Below are 19987 nucleotides of genomic sequence, written 5' to 3' on the forward strand. Positions count from 1 at the left end.
TGCAGGAAAAGTAATAGATTTGAAAAGCAAATGTGAAAAAACCTTTCTGAACACACAAATTTGGTAAGTGATGAGCATCTAACGCAACTAATCAGACACATGTGCTGATTATCCATAGCAGCAATGATAACAACAGTAAATAGCAATAAATAACCACAAGATTCCCTTCAAACTCCTCATCCTCACATGGTTCTCCAAGTACTGGTCTGGGAGCAGTGTAGGGGAGGGAGAGACATAGTAGTGCCAGGGTCATGAAACTTGAGCTGTTCAATGTCCCTTATCCCTATCTCTCCAGCCACTGCAATGGCTTTATTTCAGCTCCTAAAAACCACTGGACTGGAATGGAGCTGGAGGAAAACTCCATCACAGCACTGGGAATCCAGGAACATAGAGCAAAGGTTGGGAGTGCTGCTACTGCTCCATTCTGCTACATAACCATTTCCATTTTTCTATTAGGTTGCCCAAAATGGTCTAGTTTAGTTTGATATTACCAAGCAAGTTTTAACCAAATAGCAGTACAAACAAGAATCAACCTGCAGAGAATGCCAGTGATAGCTGGATGTGAATCCAGCTATCACCATTAAAAACAACTAAAAAGGCAGATATATATATTTTTTTTAATCTCTGAAAAAAAAAAAAAAAAAAAAAAAAAAAACATATTTTTAAAAAATATTCAAGGTTGGAGTGACACTGACCAGATTTAAAAGGAGAGACACCACTTCAAAGTTTTTCTGTCTCCCAGCTTGAGTTAATAGCGAACCCCTAAATAGCAGGCCACTTGCAAGTCCTAAGCCTACTAAAAAGAATTGTACTTTGGATCAAAGAAGGTGTCTGGCACAGACTCAGATCCTGGCCCTCAGAACTGCAGTCATACCACTACGGTGAATTTAAACCCTATCTATAGGCAGCCAATTTAATGAATGCAAAGCATGAAGAACAGAAACAACTTCAAACAGCTGAGCGAACAGCAGTGGTTTGGCCTCAAAATCCTGGTGACAAGGTAACTCTGTAGTGAGGCCTGAAGGTGAGAAGAACAGGGGGTTGCTGCCACTGCACTGCTTAGAGGCAAGCAGAAGTGCAGCCCCTCCAGGCACACAGAGAGCAACCCTGGTCCTGAACACAATCCCCTGGATAGGACACGATCAGAAGTTAAAATGACTGTTACCGAGAAGACGGGAAAAGAAGAGACAACAACTGGTTAACAGCATGACTTTGGAGGGTCATTTCCTAAGAATGAGACTATTTTTCAACATCAGCAGCATCTTTCCCCATTATGTCAGACACTGACAATGGTTGTCAATCACTGCATAATTGAGCTGATACTTACTAAAGCAAGTACAGTAGTAGACCGAAAACGCAAGTATTTGGCCGCAGGGAATTCAAAGAATCAAAATGCATTCTTGTCAGAGTCTAAATTAAATCCAAAGGGCAACAGTCCATCAGTAATCTGCAAGTTTCCTAAACCAAAGGTCTGAAGAACCAACCCAGCATCAGCCTGTGTTATCTACATAAATCAGGATAATTTCTTCGCAGCTCAGCCTGGCATATTCAGGCTCCAGGCTATCCAAGAGTGCAGCTGGACTGTTCTTAGCTCTATAAAAATAAAAGATAGTATTTCTTTGATTGACAAATGCATCTCTTTCCTTCCCATACATACAACGAAAGCAAGCCATCAGATACCAATTGGCACTTTAACTGTCCTCACCTCTGACATTTAGCCCAGACAGATAAATTCCTAAAGATTCCCCACAGACCCACGGGGGCTTCTCACTAGGGCTATTAGTAGAAGGATCCAGAAGTCCACAGTTCTGTCTAACAGATGGTAACAATCCATAAACCAACAATCACTGACACAAATATCTAGATTTATTCACAAAGATGAGAATCATAAGCAATGTTTGCTGTGGCCCAGCAAGGCTCCCTAGCAAATGTACTGATCTATACACTGATAAAACCACAAAGATTGGCCCAATTCCAATTCAAGGACTGAAAATGACCAAATACCTTTCTTACAGGGTCAAACAGGAGGTTCCAGGTACCCACTACACCTTTATTTTGCAAAAGGAAAATGATTCAACTAGTATATTGTAAAAGAGAGGAATTATTCCACAAAAGGTAGCATTACCTAAGAAATTTTAGGAACACATGGCAGATGTGATGGGAGTCAGGATGTGTGAAGGAAATCAACATTGTTCATGGCAGAGAAGACAAATATTTTCTGGAAATATGTTGCTTTTAAGAGAAGGGAGCAAGAGGACATTCCAGTTGGACCTCCTCTACACTTCCTTACCTACCCCAGTGCTATTCTTTTGTATTAAAAAATGCCTTGAGGAGGGGGCAGCTCACCATCCTAGTGAACATCTCCAGCTCCTACCAATTCATCCAACCCACAGCCACCTCTCCAGAGGAATACCTCTCAAGCACATTAGAAATAAATGTAAATGCATGTGAAACCATCTCAGGCCGGAAGATCTTTTCCCAACGTACTCTAAGCCAAGAGAGCACAGTAAAATGCACAGAAAGAGGCTGATGAAAGCAGTCCACATTACCGGGTCTGCCCCATCTCCCAGGAAGACCTGTGCAAACACAAGAGACATGTCCATACCAAGGACAAGGTGTCACACTTACCCAGCTCCCTACAAGGGAGCGCCATGCTCCAGCGGGGCGGCCGGGGATCTCTGCCATGGGGCATGCCGGGGCATCGCAGCACTGTGGCTTCAGAAAACCTAAAACAGGGAAAAAAAAAAAAAAAAGAAAAAAAAGAAAAAGGATTTAAGGATTTGAGAGCCAAAGTGCCAAAGCCCCTTTCGAAACCAGCAGATGCATCCTTCCAGGCAGCTGCAGCATTGCCTCTAAATGCTGCACGCAACATATCATCAAGGTTGACTAACCAAAAAATTGTTTGTTAAAATGCAATTAAAACTGGAAGTATAAGTAATTTAGCAGCTATACACACCAGAAAACATCACAAGAGTCTCAAAACCAAACATTTCTAACCCCGTAACGGTGTCCTGCAACAGCTGTTAGCAAACAGACGGTCAGACTTTTATAGCATCAGCTGTCCTTCAGTGTTTGGCCACAAGGCTGAGTTAACATATGCCTGAAGAAACAGTGAACTTTTGTCATTTGCAGTAGTATTTTTCAGCTTTGCTTTACCAAAATCTATTTCCAAGATTCATCCATTTGCAAGTTACTTCTAGCCATTTCAAATAAGACATTATATCTAAAAGCAAAAGGCCAAAATGAATACTGCCTAATGACTGAAAATGTTGGTAACAGTATGAGTTGAACAATTAATTATGTAGTTAATGCAAGTTAGGTTCATGGTGATGATACCTTGAAAAAACAAGCATTTTCAAGAGTGCACCAAATAATCTGAATCTACCAAAGTCTCAGTTATAACTATGCAATTTGCCCTCTAACTCACATCTGACAACGGTTTAAGTGACATTTCCCATAGGCCATATTCACAAAGTTTTGCAGGTTGATAATCACAGTGTATTTTCTCTCAAAACTTCAAAACAAAAACATTTTTTTAAGAACACTGTTTAGCAGTGGGGAATCACCAGCTCTGAGCTGGCCACATCTGAAAACCACTGGCTGCATTAGCGAGACTCCAACTATCCAAAGAGAAAGCAAAAGGCAGAAGCCCAGAGCCTCCTTGCTTCCATTTCCCAGCAAGATGGAGCAGCAATGGGAGGATGTATCAGCATTGCCAGACACCCATGCCAGGACACACAAGTGGCATTGCTCAGAACAAGCCCAGACAATCCATTAACCAAAACCACAGGCTCACATCTAGAACTCACAGGGCTGATGTCCTTGAAGGCACACGGGTCAGAAATAGCAGCCAGAGAGATTGCTGGTTTTATTTCTTCCGAATTGAGAATGACAACATTGCTTATTTAAACATGAATGCAGTCCATATAATCACAACTGACAAAATCAAAATCCTTTGCTGTACTTGAAGAAATTAGGTTAGTTTTCCACTGCAAGTTTCAGAGAGATTACTGATAAAAAATAAAATAATAATAATAATAAAAATCATACAGAATATTCTTTATCCAAAGATTACTCCAGTTTGAAGAATGAGAAGAACTGTGTTCTTCTCATACAAAACAGAAGAGGCTGAATTGCTTGAACACAAAAGATAACAAATTCAACCACAGAATTGTGCCCAGCAACTCTGTAATAATTGCATGCAGAACATAAACATGCTTTGTTGAGAACTCATAATATCTAATCAGCTATAATTGTAAATTTATTCTCCATTTGTAAATTACCAAGGGATCTAACTAAAGAACAGGGGATGTAAAATAATATCCTAGCTGGGATATTTTATTAACACGTAAACCTCTACCCACCCCTCTCCTAATGCCTGCAAGGCTATTCTGCTGCTGAAATTCTTTTAATTGTTAGCTTCTCTTTGAAGGTATTTCAACTATAATGCGAGCAAAGCTCTAATGAATTCTCAGTGCTGTACTATTTTTCCAAACAGTTTCTATATCATCTACAAATTTGGATGTTGAGATATAGTTTTTCTGCCCACACACATTTCTGTTTCTGAGGAATGTCAATATTTTCACCAAGTGACATGCCTGGAAGTTTCTAAACTAACTAACTAAATACTTCCTATGGGTTTGTTATTTTATTGCTTGAACTTGTTTTAGTGCTTAGCCCATCTTTCTCCTCTCCACCTGCCCAGCTCAAGCAGCCCTGCTAAGCCATGCAGCTCCCCCAGTGAGCACAGCTTCTGGAGAACAGGATCCAGCTACCCAATGCAGTTAAAGTCTCTCCTCTGCAAGGCTCCTCCCTTGGACAAGCACATTTGCTAACTCACATCCCCTTTCAAACTCATCTCTAACTCCTGTTTTTCAGACTCACACGTTTCTACCCCCATTCTGAACTCCCAAACCACGTCCCATAACTGCAGACGTTTCAGCAAAGGAAAACCTAAGTCACCTGGGTCTGTATGCTGAGCAGCCCAAACCCAAATATAGTTTATAGGGGGAACAATGAAAGAATAGAAGCAAGAGATACTGGCCTGCCTTATAAATGGATGTTGTAGGTTTGGGAGGGTTTTGTTTGTTTGTTTGTTTTTTAAGGTTATCATAAATAAGCTTAGTCGAGGCCAGCAGTCAAGTGAACCAATACCCCACATACACCAGCCCTATTGCAAGAGCCACACCAAGCTCACTGAATATACAAAGGCAAAGGAGGAGAAAAGTGAGGGATTTGCCCTATTCCTCTGCATCCTGACTAATCAACTTAGGGAAGGGACAATAATATTTGTTAATGAATTAAGTCGTAATTAGCAGTCTTGTTGACCAGGTATTCACCTTGTGTCCTAACAAAAAAAAAAAAAAAAATTTCTTACAACCTGAAAATGTTATGACAAAATGGAAGAGAAGGAAGGAAGGAAGTGTCACTTTTCTGAAAATAACAACTGACAATTTTATACAATAAGGAAATGCTATTTTATAGTAACAAGTGCAGTATCAGCAATACAGTAAAGTTACCATATTAACACTGACAGAGATTATCTCTGTTCTCCATTAATCTGCATTCTTTACAGATGGTTATTTATGAAAATTAAGCATGAAGCTGAAAGGTTATCTATGGCCATATTAGCAAACATCTGCTTGTGATTCTGATTTCATGTTTGCATGCTATTCTTGGAAAAGCATGCATTTTCGAGAAGTACCAGATGTGACCGAGTGTTCTTAATCGTAAAATATTCATTTTAGAAAGATAAAAGTTCATTGAAAGAGCAAGGCCAGGAAAGAAATCATATTCTCTGAACACAACCACAGTGCCTGCTTTTTACCCCTATTGCCACTGCATACTCCAGGGGAAAAGCATTTCTGAAGAGGAAAAAAAGCAGTTTATTTAGTGTGCCACTACAGATGATTACTCTTCATTTTTAAATATGAAACATTGAAAGGAATAAACATGAACTCCGTTTCAACTTTAAAGCAGTACATTGCATGAGGTGAATCATCTATTTGCCTTCCTGCTGTGGGATTTGCACAGGAGCCTGCAGCCTCAGGTGTCGGGAGGTCGAGCAGCACGCAACCTTCAGCAAGGTGACTTTTGGGACCTTGACTTCCTCCCAGGTGACTTCACCAAGATCCCATGCTTCCCACAACAAAGGAAAAAAGGTTAATTTGGTGCTGGGAAGGTGCTGCAGGCCACAAGCTCTCGAGGGGAGCTATATGAGGAAACTGACTCAGATTGAACAATTGGTTTAATTCTTTTGGAGCCTCACTATGGTTAACCTAGTTCCTAAAAAAGTTCCTGATCCTTCAAAATATTTGTTCTTTACATTTGACAGCCATGCTCTTCAAGCAAATAATACTCTTAATCCAAAATAAATTTGTAGATAATGGTCAACATGATTTCACTTTGTATTATAACAGAAATACGTATGTAATCATATAGTTCCATATATACACATAGAGAGATGAGTACATATACACACACATATATATATGTTCTGTTTATGAAGTATCACAGGCTCCTTTCTTGGCTGAGACAGCACTTCTGAAATTAAAGGAAAAAGTGTAATAATAAAATGTCAGATTGAGGGATTATGAGGATGGCCACCAACATTTATTGCCCTGATTTGGAGACTTTCTTACCAAGCAGTATTTTAAATAAGTGGTTCTGAATAACAACAACAACAAAACAAACAAAAAAAAAAACACCTTGGCTACAACCCAAGCACCACCCCCCGGTGGTTCTGAATGCTTCTGCTGGCTTTGAAAGTTCTTCTGGTGAAGCCCTCATGCAAAACTCTGTGTCACACTTCACTTGCATTCCTTGTAAGTTTTCAAGGAACATAATAGCACATAAAGATTCAAGGGCATTTACTGAAGTAGCCCAGCTTTCCCATATACTACATCGCAGTAGAATGTTGTGCTCCCAACCGTATCTGCAGTCTGCAGTTCTTCTAGCATTTTTTTTTTTAATTATTTCATAGATTTAATTTAATCCCAGGCTGGCTAAATGACAACTCTCCTAACATTTAAAGTGAAACTACAGGTGACAATCGCAGATGTGCGTTATTAATTGACACTGTGCATACATCCTTCTATGTGATGAACACTGATTATCACAAATCCCGAGTATTAAAAAAAAGTCATAATTTATCTCTTTACCTATGAAAAAGGAGTTTGATCTGGAAGGCTACTGTTTCTCAGAATATCAATTTAGATCCTTTTCATGTTCTAATGGTTTGGGACATTCACTGAATACATGATTCATATTTGAAGATTTCTCCATTAGAGAAAAATATTTCTTCAACAAGTAAAATTCTCATATTATATGGCTCCTTGTGCTGGAGCTTCAAGACTACAAAGACAATAAGCCTCACAGTAAGACTGAGTTAAATTCTGTATTCTGAATCTCCACTGTCATTTTTTAAATTAAACTATTCATATGGAAAATACACATTGCCACATTTTCAATTTATAATACAAGTATTTTTATTACTCTCACTGTGTATTTGATTCCCATCTAAAATATTCGCCTTCAAGTTCATATGGAATCCAGAAACTTTTCCTCTTGAATATTTATCAAGCTATTTTTAATACTGCTTCTCCTACCCAACTAACACACCTTTGGTAGGAAACAGAGATCCTAACAACCTCATCGGTTCTTAGATCATAGAACTTCTTGATGTGGTCAACAACTATATGCATTAGAGACACAAGTTTCATTTCAAATAGGAAAATTAGGAAACTAAAGTGTGCTTGAGATGCTGGTTTGTTGATATATCAAGAAAACAAAGGATAATAGAAATATACTCATTTTAGACCTATTGGGATTTCTTCATTGAAAATATTGACAGATTTTTGAATCATGTTCAAAAAAAGCAGAATTTATCTTCCTCACATCATGTTGCTTTTCTAACACAAGTCAGAAAAACAATGATAAAATAAAGAAATTATCAAATTAAATTACATTCTAAGTGTTAAAGCTTCTTCATGCACTTCAGAAGTCATGAGCCACCCTGCTCAGAGATGCTTTTTCATGCTTTGCTTTTCACTCTCTTGTCCCATCAGTTCACACATGGTTTTAGGACTCAGCTGAAGGCTCACAGAAGGCTGCATGCCATCCTCCAGGTAGAAATGGGGAAGGCACAGGTTGGATCATGGCAGGGAGGAGGGAGGCAGAGCCCCAGCATGCTCACCGAGCCCCTACGCACCCCGGCCACCACCTCCCGCCCTTCTCTTCCCAGCAATGGGATGGGATTTCAGTTTGGGCCTGCTGCCGGCTTTTAACATTTGGGACCTAGAGAAGATTTATCCCCACCACCACAATGAGTAGGACAAAAATTAATAATAATAATAATAATAATACTTATTTCCCTCCACTTCCCTGAAGCACAAGAACTTGCATAGGGGGCAAATGATACCGAAGTCTGCCACTGCATACACCAGAGGCAGGCTGGAGAAGGGGACTCCACTGAGGGAGGAGTCACACCATGTTAAGGTATGCAGAATTTAACTAATTGAACTAAACGGCTCACTGTAAACTGGGAAGAGCCCATTTCACCTCCCTTTCCCTAGACAGGCTAAGGTGGTGCCACAGGAGATGCAGAGTGTGCCTTAACCCACCCATGCAAGAAAGCAACCACTCGAGGGCTTTTCCTAGGACAAACAGCAGCAATGATGTGGGGAAATCTAGAAACACATAGCAGCAGCAGAGAAAAGGCAGAGAAACAGAAACACCAGAAGTCATCTATTTAATGCAAAAGCACAATCAGATCTGAAATCCTTCCAAGTCTCTTCAGCAATGATGCGTGTTTTTGGAAACAGAAGTAGCTCTGAGCATACTTTCTGCTTGAAATGAATTCCTCCAAATGGAAGAGTAGAGCAGAAGGACTTGATTTTTGGATACATGAAGGCATCCATATGCTGTTCCTTGCACACCTCTGCACACTTGACATCTTTTCAGGCGTAAGCCGAGGGACCCAATGCTGCAGGCAGATGATCAAGTCACACTCACGCACAAGTGGTACATTAGCTTCTGTGCACAAGAGCATCTGCATTTATCTAGGGTGCCTTGGAATCAAAAATCTGGTCAAAAAAAGCGTTGTTTTCAACAATCGGATAAGCTATGAAGCTACTATAAACTTACATGGTTTATGTCTCTGCTCTTCTTTAAATTTTTTCAGAATAAAGGAATAACATAAATTAACTCCTCTTGCAGGAGAAAGCAAAACAAAAAGTTAAACAAGCACAAGAACTGGGGTTCCCTGTTCTGGGGTGGGGTGGGGAACAGTGTATGAAAACTTTCTTCCATTCAGGATCATCTGACTGACATAATCTAGTAGAGAAGGGGAAGGATAAATGAGACTAGTGTTTTAAATATTTACACCACTCTACTTCGTATCTTTGTAACTTAATAATCTTCAGCTTACTCAGTGCCCTTTACAGATATTTGTTCAGAATTTTTAAAATGTCAACCATAAAAATAAAGCTAGTAAGAAAAAGTAAAATTTTCTCATTCATTAGAAGTTGCCAGCAACTCCAGAAATCTGCTACATGCTGGCATAAGAAAGAAGCTCTTGTTCTGGCCCTCACAATGCCTCGTGTAACCTTTCAAACTGGTGGACGCATAAAACAGCATTGATCCCAGCGCCCCGAGAAACAAGGCGCCGCAAATAAGAGCTAAGCCACAGATGTTCTGCAAAGGACAAATCCTGTCTTCTGTGCGCAGCCTGAGCCAAGAGCAGGCGGGCAAGGGGAACTGCAGGGGAAGGGGGCTGCCACCCGGAGCCCCCCAAGGCCCCTCCCGGTACCCCCCAAGCCACCTCGCCCCAGCGCCGAGCTCCCTCCGGTGGCTGCAGAGGAGCAGCAGCAGCAGCCTCAGCCACTCGCATCCCTCAGGCACAAATCTCGAGCAGTAGATGCTGAACTCCTCCCTGGGCCGCACATCTCATGCCCCAGCTTCTTTTCCATCTGCCGCTTCTCTTCTAAATCCCCCCGCAAATGCGAGCAGGATTTGCTCTTTCGCAGGAAAAAAAAAAGTTAAAACAATTTGATGCTGCTCTGGATGCTAGTGAATGGCCTAATTTATTGTGAATGATATAAAGCATTCAGAGGTCTGGTCTCTATTGTGCAAGCCAGAGACCAGCTCTGTGCCAGAGACCATAAAGAGAATCCCATAAAAGAACTGGTTACAAGCATTATGAAATTACAGAAGTACAGTAACAGGAACTTAATGTCTAACCATGGAGACACTTGGTTGCAAATATGCTTTTTAAAGGTTTAGCATAAACAAGACAGCACCCTGAAATCAGTAAAAATAATAAAGAAGTTAACTCCTGAGTAATCTGCACCTACCAGTAACCAAGAATGGCACAGCGACCATGTCAGGTAGACACAGAAGAAACTTCCTGTATGTAGGGGAGAGACTTTTTAAGCTAAAACAAAGTTAAGTTAAAATAGAATTATCATGTTCTTCACCGCATCACTTGGAAGCTTTTAGATGCCATTTTGCAATTTCAACAATATCAACTAAAGCATGAGAAACTATTAAGCCGTCATGGGTTGCTAGACCACTGAAACAATGCAACTGCAGACAAACAATTCCAGTGCATGCTGGTGCTCTGGTAACACTAAACAAACATCTAAAGGAAGAATCTCACACCTTGACTCATCTGCCTCCAAGTTTTTGCCCTAGCATTTCCCTTCACTGAGCTCCATCCCTTAGAGCTGAGCGAGGAGCTCAGACAGTGTGCAACCCCTGGCTTTTCAACAGCTGTTTCATTTACCAGCTCAAGGATAGTTAATGATATTTATTAGCATGCTGACAGCTAATGTATTCATTGTTAATACCATTAGCAAAAATGGCAGCAGTGAGAAACTTCATAGTAACACAGGTAAAGCCAGAGAGACCATGCATCCAGAGACCAAACTTGAGTTGAGTGACACATACTCCTCAGCCCGATGCTATCAAACTAAGAAATGGCTTTACGTTTCTCTGCCTCCCAGCCTGAATTTTGAAGTTTCTTCCTCCTGCTTCAGAGTTTCAACAGCAGGCACATAAACAGTCCTCAGTAGCTTAGCAGTTAGGATACAAGGGTGCAGAAGACATGGGTTTAAATCCACCTAAGCTGAGGAATTGCTCTTTCCCACTTTCAAGCCAAGTGAACTAAACAATCATAGAATCATTAAGGTGGGAAAAGACCTCCAAGATCATCTGGCCCAACCATCCCCCTACTACCAATGTCACCCACAAACCACGTTCCTAAGCACCAGGTCCAACCTTTCTTTGAACACCCCCAGGGACAGTGACTCCACCACTTCCCTATGCAACCCATTCCAATGCCTGACTGCTCTTTCTGAGAGGAAATGGCAGACATTTTCACTACAGATTGTGCTGTCCAAACCATCAGTGCTAACTGGGAGCTGAAGAGTAGTAATTCCCTAAATCGCCACTCCCATGACAACTACTATTGCAAACTCCTAGTTTGAGGGCAGCCATATGCAAGGTAACTTGAAACACTGCTGAAAGTGCTTCCATGTAACCTGTTCGTCTTTCACCTAAAATGACCTGAGCTGCTTGTATTCAGGTCCCATGTTTCAAAGGAGCAGAAGTAATTCAGCAACTAAATATTGGCTTTTCCAGCTGCACAACACAAAGCGACAAAGCTTCAGGACCAAGTCCTGGTCTCAGTCTCCCATAACACTTTGCAAATGCTAGACTTTGGACGTGCACACCCATTGCTTGGCACTGCCCCACGTGTCTCTGCCCTGGAGACGGGATATCAAACACAACCCCACGCTGCACCTCCTGTGCCAGAAAGCAGCATTTTAGCTTGTCTCTGAGGCCCTGAACTTCCCTTACATACAAAGGGGACATCCCAAGCACTTTAGTGAAATAGCCAAGTTAGTGATTTTCTCCTGAAATCAAATTGCAAAACCTCCTGTTAGGTGACAAACAGCAAAGGCAAGATCAAACACAAAAGTACAAAACAATCACACAGGTTGGAGAAACCCAGCAAGATTTTTCCACAGTGGAGTGAAACAGCAGCACAGGCTGCCCTGAGGGACTGTGTGGGCACCATCCTTGGAGATTTTCTGAACCCAGCCAGATCAAGCCCTGAGCAACCTGGTCTGACCTCACTGCTCCTGACGTGAGCAGGAGGTTGTGATAAGGACTCTTGAGGTCCCTTCCAGTCTGGTTTATCTCATGAGCCCTTACGATACACAACATCAAGGTCTGATAGCATGGCATGTTATTTTAGTTTCTGAAAAAAATGGTATGAAATTAAGCACAGATTAGTAAAAACTGGTTCCACAGATAAGACTTTGTATTTTATTTTCCACAGATAAGACTTTGTATTTTAATTTTGTTTAACCTCTCCCTCCCCCCCCCCCCTTTTTTTTTTTAAGTTCCAATTTGGCTCCAAATAATCTTTATTACTGGGAGGAGGTAATGCAAACAATTATGGCAAGAGAATCAGCTGGATACAGTTGTTCTCCAGTATGATTTCTGAAGCAAAATGCTTCAAAGCAATTTTTATATAAAATACACTTTGTTTTCATCCAGATTTTGCATAGCATCAAATAAAATAATAAACTGTTCCTACTGGAAACCAACCAGATAATAGACCACAACTCTTTTCTTATTAAGAACAGAAAAAGATTTTTGTTTGCAAAAAATCACAAAAATATAGGCTAGATTTTATGATTTTGTGATAAACATTAACTTTGCTAAATAAAAAAAGACTGCATTCATTTCAAGCCCCATATTAGGGAAACAATGATGCCTTTTTATGGCTATCTATTACATACTAGCTGAATTTCAATAATCAATTGTAATTCAGCACCATATCATCTATTTATATCCGCTGTTCTCAGCCAACTGCAGATTACTCTTGAAAAGTTTGGCCAGGATTTCAGCAGAGTTGGCAAATGCAAGCTGGCAAGCTCTTAGCCAATTAAAGTATTTATAATGACTATATCACCACGTATGAGACTGTTAGAAATGTGACTGGACAAAGTACAAAAATCCTGTATTCATGCTTATAATATGTGACTCCACGCTCCCCTCCAATTTTGTTTTGCTGATACTGCAGTAGCCTACTAAAACTACATTGCCATTCTTTAGATTGAAGAGCTGATACTTCTTATACATCTATGTTCCAATTAATGGATAATCCTGTTCCAACAAACTGTTCATTAGAATAAAAGTTACGGCAGAAAGCATTTCCTCACCAGATGCGTAGTAAATATTCGGCCAGAGTCTTAATTGCATACCCCATGACTAAGTAACAAACATATATAATCCATCCTTACGGATTTCAAAGTGAAGATGGGTAATTCCAAAAAACTTTCTCCAGCAAACATTTCCAAGCAACCTCCATATATAGTCATAGCAATAAAGGATAAAAAATATTTCCTAACTGCAGAATTTAGACTCTTGCCAGACAGAATGTAGTTTCCAAGGAAGGACTCATCTTTACTAAAGCATTACTCAATCTTAACTGTATTGACAGTGCATGGTTTGTTTTATGTGGCCCCAAGAGAATCCCATAGTTTTATTTTCCCATTGCCATCCCAATATCCAAAAGCAACACAATGCTAACTCCAACAAGCTCATAGAAGCTGCCTCAGGATAACAGGATAACTTCTTCTTTTATTTATATGCTAGTGCAAGTTCTTAAATCAACGTATAGTATTTCAATGATGAGAAAAAGATGACACTGCTACATTTCACTTTGAATAACCTTCCTATGTAAAAAAAAAAAAAAAAAAAAAAAAAAAAAGGTATGCATTTCAATTCTTAAACAATTAGTAAATGCCTAATTATAAGCAATCCTGCATATTACATTGTACGTTATACTTGAGTTACTCAGCAAGACTTCTCATGTAAGCAATATAGTTTCAATGAATTTCAAGGTAAGTACAGAATTAAATAGCAGTGTTAGTCATGCAGTAACTAATTTTACAACCTGCAGTGTTTTCTAAAATTCTATGAACACATCACAGATTGCAAATAAGTAAATACTTATTTTGTTCATTCCCCAACAGGTCTCCTCTGAGACTTGGGATTCTACCTAGAGAGAGTTCTGTGTGAGCTGCACATCCAGACATGAGAACAGAGGGGGGGGGGGGCACACAAAAGCGTGATCTGGGACTACCCTAACATTAAACTTGCAGAGAAAAGGAGGAGAATGGCTACACGTATGTTGAGATGTATGTTGTCCAGAACCCCTAAATCAGGCAAAACTAAGTTACATTCTTCCAAAGTTAAGGCAACCTATACTCAGTAGGGCAAATGCACACTAAGAGAGCAATGCTTCATTTGCTTGTGGCATCACATCCCAAAAAGCAACAACAACAAAACAGATTGCATGTGCAAGCTCCTGGAACCCACAACTGCTTGCTGCAGCTCTTTCTTGCTACTCTTTTACAAAGAGGAGAGCCTTGTTATCTCACACTGCTCACCATACAACCTGGCACTGCAAGGGCTTCCTGCCCTGTCCTTGTAAAGAGAAATGAGCATGAGAACAAGAAGCATCGTACCCCTCTTTGGGGACACAGATCAAGAAAACTGAATAAAAGATGAGAGATAAGGAACAGCTAGGCAAGCTGAAGAGTAAAAATGTTGACCTGTGGAAGTCTGGGCAACACAGAGATCATATAGCATCATAACAACATGCAAAACACCAGAAGTTCAGAGATACTCAAAAGCCACCTGGACATGGTCCTGGGCTGCCTGCTGTGGGTGGCCCTGCTGAAGCAGATGCAAATCTGACCAGATGATCTCCAGAGGACCCTTACAACCTCAACACCTCTCTCAGCCAAACTCCCTGATTCTAGAGGAAATCATTTTATGTCTCTCCAAGCTCCAAGAAGGAGCATAGAAGAGTAATATGCTCCCCTGCATCTCCCCTTCTCTCCACTGCATAGATGAAAACCAATTTAAGTCTATACTATGAAAAGAAAGCAAAAATCACTTTAAAAATGGGGCAGTTTGGGGCCTAGAGTAAAAAGACTAAGCGTACTAGAGGATGAAGGAAGAGATACAAGGAAAGGAATGATAAGGTTACAAATACAAAAGCTACAGTGTCTGTGGGGGGGTAACAATCAGGGCCCACGTTTTTTTTTTTTTACAGACCTACCATTAAATTGCACAAAGTGTATCAAGCAATTCCTAGATATTCCAATAGGTCTGTGAAGCATTTCCCAAAAAGTTTTCAACAGAAATTTAAAGGAGGGTTTCTTCCGTTAGAAGAATGGAGAAGCTTCAGTAAAAGGCATAACAGATCATTTTAATATCCCCTTCAAAAAACAAGCCTTTATCATCACACAAACATTTACACTGCTCTGTCCCATTCCACTCTGTCCACAGCATGGAATCTGCTTCTCCTCCTGACATTGCACACAATCCTGGCACAAATAACATTACTACCCCCAAGATCTGGCAGCATACCTCAGTCTTAGCAATGAAAATCTCAGTATTTTCCTTGAATCTTTATATACATTTGGAATAAATTCATTTCATGCTGGCTTTGAAAACAACCATTCCATTATTTAATGAATTCTGAAGCAAAGCATCCAAGAATATAGCCAATTCCAGCTTATGTTAGGTGAAAAATGGAAGAAACCCTACTATTCAGCTGTCAAGAAAACATAATAGGAGCAGTTTCTCACATATAAACTATGTATACAAAGTTCCATACATCTTCAATGAATCCATATCTACAAACTAAATGCTATGTAGACTTGCAGATAAACAATGTTAAGCATATGTGCGAGTCTCCACTGGAAGAGTAGTGAACACATCTTTTTCATTCCGAAGGATTTGGATGTCTAGTATGACACATGAATGCTCCTATGCACCTCAGTATAATACATTCAAGCAAAAGCAATTTATTTTTTGAAGAATGAAAGATTCAATGATGCCTGCTGGAAAATGATGTTTTGAAAGAGGTCCAGAAACCCACATATTTGTAATGGACTGGGTAAACCTTCACCACCAGGTCAGCAATTTGTGTTCCAGCCAGGCTATTTATGAGGGAAAGCAGTTATCACCAATGGCTCTTTGAAAGCTCAAGTCGACAAGCTCTGTATCATTGCCAGGGATCAAACATGTAGAGATACCAGGACAAACCAGCCACATGGACTACTTTAGCAGATGAGCCCAGGACTGAGGTAGTGCACAAAATGAACCAGTCAATTACCAGAACTGGGCTAAGATAACCAAGCTGGGTTTGCAACACAGTTCTTCTCTACAGGCTTGAGCTTCTACCCACTACAATAAAGTCAGACAACCAGCATAAGAAAAGGTAAGAAAAAACAATCTCACATTCTGCATCAAATTGTTAACTCAGCACACTTTGATAGAACTGATGAGTCAAACTGAACAAGAAAGTCCCCATTTTTTCCTCTCTCCCTGCCTGCCAGCATTACTTCCACCCCACTTTCCCATTTACTTCCTCATTAGCTTCCCCCTTCAGTTCATGTCCTCTGATTCTTGCTTTGCTGTGCTGTCCATTCTCAGTGCCATGTTTGCCACCCATAGCCTATTTTCTCCTCCTTGCTTTCTTCCCTGTTTGTGACAACATTTAGTAGTCCTCTGCAAACACTGGTTAATCCAGATAGCAACTGTAAAAATAAGCAAGTCTTATCTTTAAGACTTAAGTATCTATAAAACAGTCTGTAAGTACTTAGGTTTTCAGTACATTGCTAAATTTTTCCATACATATGTAAAAGTCAAGTCTTATAGGTATGCAATAGAATATCAAAAAAAAAAAAAAAAAAAAAAAAAGTGAAGATTCAGCCATGGCTGAGAGCTAGAACAGGAACTAGAACTAAACATCCTAATTTTCAACTCAGTGAAAGATGAACTTCAAAATCATTAATAGTCTCCTTTTGCTTACAGCAGGAGGTCATGGCAAATGTCAAACACAAGAGAGCTGTTCAATTAAGGGCAACCTTACAAAATCCAAACTATTACCATCAGCAGCCTAGACGTCATCCTTGCCCCAGCAAAACCACCGCCCGGACAGAAGCAATTACACAAGTGTCCACACTTGAGCACTGCCAAACTGTAACCTTCAATAAAGAGAGATGAATGTACTCTCTCAAGAAACAATTCTGCTGTTCCAAAGTAGTGGCTTCCTTAGGAATTGGGGGGGCTAAGGAGGGAATAGAAAAAGGCAACTAAAGTTTTTCTACCTCTTCCAGTAGTCTAAACCAAACGCTACACGTACAGCTTAACAGCATAGCAATTTATCACAAAGCAATAAACAGGAGATTGCTGTTTCAAATAGAGAAATAGGTAGACAACAGTTAGCTATTCAGAGCATCTATCTGTTTTCAGGAAAGGAAAAAGATGACTGAATACAAAAGCAATGCTTTCTGGGATGGGGGGAAGAGTTCTCTGTGAAAAAAAAAAAAAATAAAATAACTAAATGCAGTAGTTTTCTTCAATGGCAGTTTTATTGTTGTACATTGAATGCTTTAGAAAACACAGCCGGTCTAAACTAGAGTAAATTTTCAAAACAGTTTTAGAATAATTCATCTGCAGCACAGGAGCAGAAAACAAACAAACAAAACCCCTCTGTATATAGTTCCAGGCACAGTAGCATTAAAAGCTCTCAGTACTAGACAACCTCCTCCAATTTTGCAATGATCTGTGGATAAAAGCTGCCCAAAACCCACAAGCCTGAACTATGACATTATGTAAAGTCTTCAGGCCTATGTATGTCAGTCAGAGCCCGGGGTCTGTACAATACGGGGTCAGAGCTGTTCTCTGGCTGCAGGAGTTGTGCTCTGTTAGCACTTAACCCTGCACAATGTACGTAACACCAGAACCAACAACATGCATTGGACTTCCTGCATGCGTTACTTAGGGTGTTATCAAAGCCTACAGTAGGAATTTGAGATTAGGTTAAATTTCTCAGTAAACATACAGCTAAGGGAAAAAAAAATAAAAAAATAAAAAGGGAGTTGTTATATTTAGTCAGAGATCTTCTAGATCGGTCACTATCTACAATTTTAATTCTTAGAGACAGGTGATACAGACTCCTGTGCACTGCATCCTCACTGCACTTTGCTTCACACGGTTCACAAGGTCAGAAGAAAAATAAATAAATAAACATGGTTTTCATTTTCAGTTCAAACTTGCAGAATGTCAGCTTATTAAGAGGTAAACTTGGGGAGTTTTAATGTTTGATATTATGCAATATTTTGCCCAAGACTCTAAACACACTGTCACTGTAAGAAGCGGCTACTGTCCACACAGCCCTCCTGAGCACCCCGAGAGCAGCTGGCGATTTCCCCAGGCGGTACGCACTGCTCATCCGCAGAGCTCCAAACAACTCTTTTGAAAATATCACGTCACAGAAAGTCCAAGGAAAATGAAAGTGAACGGCAACGACTGTTTTTCAACAGCATCGCGCGAAACGAAGCACTAAACACGATGTCTAAATATGCTGAGAAACTTACGTCACCGCAGCCACCAGCACTGCATGCAGCAGCTGAACTTTGCCAAACACCGAGAAGCCGAATTCTTAAAGTTAACACTAGTTTTAACTCCAGAAGCAGCAGAAAGTTGGCCCTGGGCTGCGAGCAGATCCTACCTGAGGGCAGAGCCATACGCCGAACACCCCTGAGCATCCCCCACTGTACCTGCGGGCAGAGCGGCGGCTCCGGGCTTGGGGACGCTTTTTTGGGGACGCTGATTTCTGCCCCTAGGGCTCAAAGGGAAAGCTTCCCACCGACATCTCACTCTCTTACATCATTTTCTGTATCCCCCCCTCCAAAGAGCGCAGCAATTCCCTGATGGAAAGCTTCCGACATCGGTCCATACACGCGACATACCCCTCCTCCCGCAAATATTTTTTGGGGAAAAAAAAAGTCATTTTTGCGGTACTCCGCGCTCACAAAGCACCAACTTCGCAAGTGGGACGTACCGGTAAGTTTCCTCCGCACGGGGCAGCCGGGCCAGCCGAAGGATGCTGCGCTACGGGACCCCCCCGCCCGGGCTGCCGGAGCCCCCCACGGCTCCCCGGAGACCACGGGGGGCCCCCTCCGCCCTCCCCAAGTTCACGGCCGGCCTCGGGCAGGTGGGAGGGCGGAAAGGGGGACAGCCAGCCCAAGGTCACCCCAAGGCAAGGGGGGGCAAACTCGGGGTACCCCTCGCTCCCGCGGCGGGCTGCGGAGAGGCGGAGGCTGCGCGGAGCGGCGCGGAGCTGTCGGCTGCAGGGCGGGCTGCGTGCTTCCTCCTCCTCCTCCTCCACCTCCTCCTCCTCCTTCTTCTCCTCCTCCTCTTCCTCCCCTTCCCCCCGCCGACTTTCAGTTCACCTGCAGGCAGCCCGGCTGCGGCGGGGCGGCTCCGCAGCTCTCCCCGGGACTGCAGTCACTGCGGCAGCGCCCTCCCCTCGCCGCCCCGCGGGGGGAGCCGCTCGTCCCGGCCGGGGGCTGCCCCCGGGCTGTAGGGAAGGGAGAAGGACCGAAGGACCGGAGGAGCGAAGGACGGAGCCCCCGGGTGCCCAGCAACCCCCGGGCTCCTCTCCCAGCCTGCCTCCGCTGGGTAGGGATTGCCCCCGCGCTGCCAATCACCTCCCCGGTGAGGGGCTATAAATATTTATTAAGCACCCTAATGGCTGCATCAGCGGAGCACTTTTTTATTTCGCAGCCCTACACGTGTGTAGCGGGAGGAAGGTGGCTGGCTTGGCATCCCTGCTGCGGGGGGGTGCCCTAAGGGACCCCCGACCCTGCCCCGGCCCTTGGAGCCGTGCTGCCCCCCGTCAAGGCTGGTGGTGGCTGTCGGGAATACATCCCCATACAGCGAGGAAACTGCTGTTTTCTTCTGTGGGACCGTCACTCGGAGAAACCGAGGCTTTTATGCTCGGATCGAGCTGTGGAAAATATCTCCTGCGAGAATCTGAACGCGCAGGGAGCCCTGAAGTAAGGAGCTGATCTTGGATGCAGTTGTCTGTGTAGTCCATCTAGAAAGT

The 19987-nt window shown here is 42.0% G+C and overlaps 1 protein-coding gene across 2 annotated transcripts in view; it reads right to left on the minus strand.

Moving 5' to 3' along the window:
* Positions 1-19274, minus strand: part of KIAA1217 (KIAA1217 ortholog) — a 370126-nt gene extending 350852 nt beyond the window's left edge. Inside the window, exons 1-2 of one of the 2 annotated variants that reach the window (XM_068673712.1) lie at positions 18941-19274; positions 2629-2726 (exon numbers count right to left, since the gene is read on the minus strand). In XM_068673712.1, the coding sequence (XP_068529813.1) occupies positions 2629-2692 (64 nt within the window). In that variant the 5' untranslated portion in view covers positions 2693-2726; positions 18941-19274. The remainder of the gene's footprint in view (positions 1-2628; positions 2727-18940) is intronic. The other variant, XM_068673721.1, reaches the window with a different exon arrangement.
* Between the last annotated feature and the right edge of the window lie 713 nt (positions 19275-19987).

Source organism: Anas acuta, chromosome 2 (genome assembly GCF_963932015.1).
Source record: "Anas acuta chromosome 2, bAnaAcu1.1, whole genome shotgun sequence".
Lineage (NCBI taxonomy): Eukaryota > Metazoa > Chordata > Aves > Anseriformes > Anatidae > Anas > Anas acuta.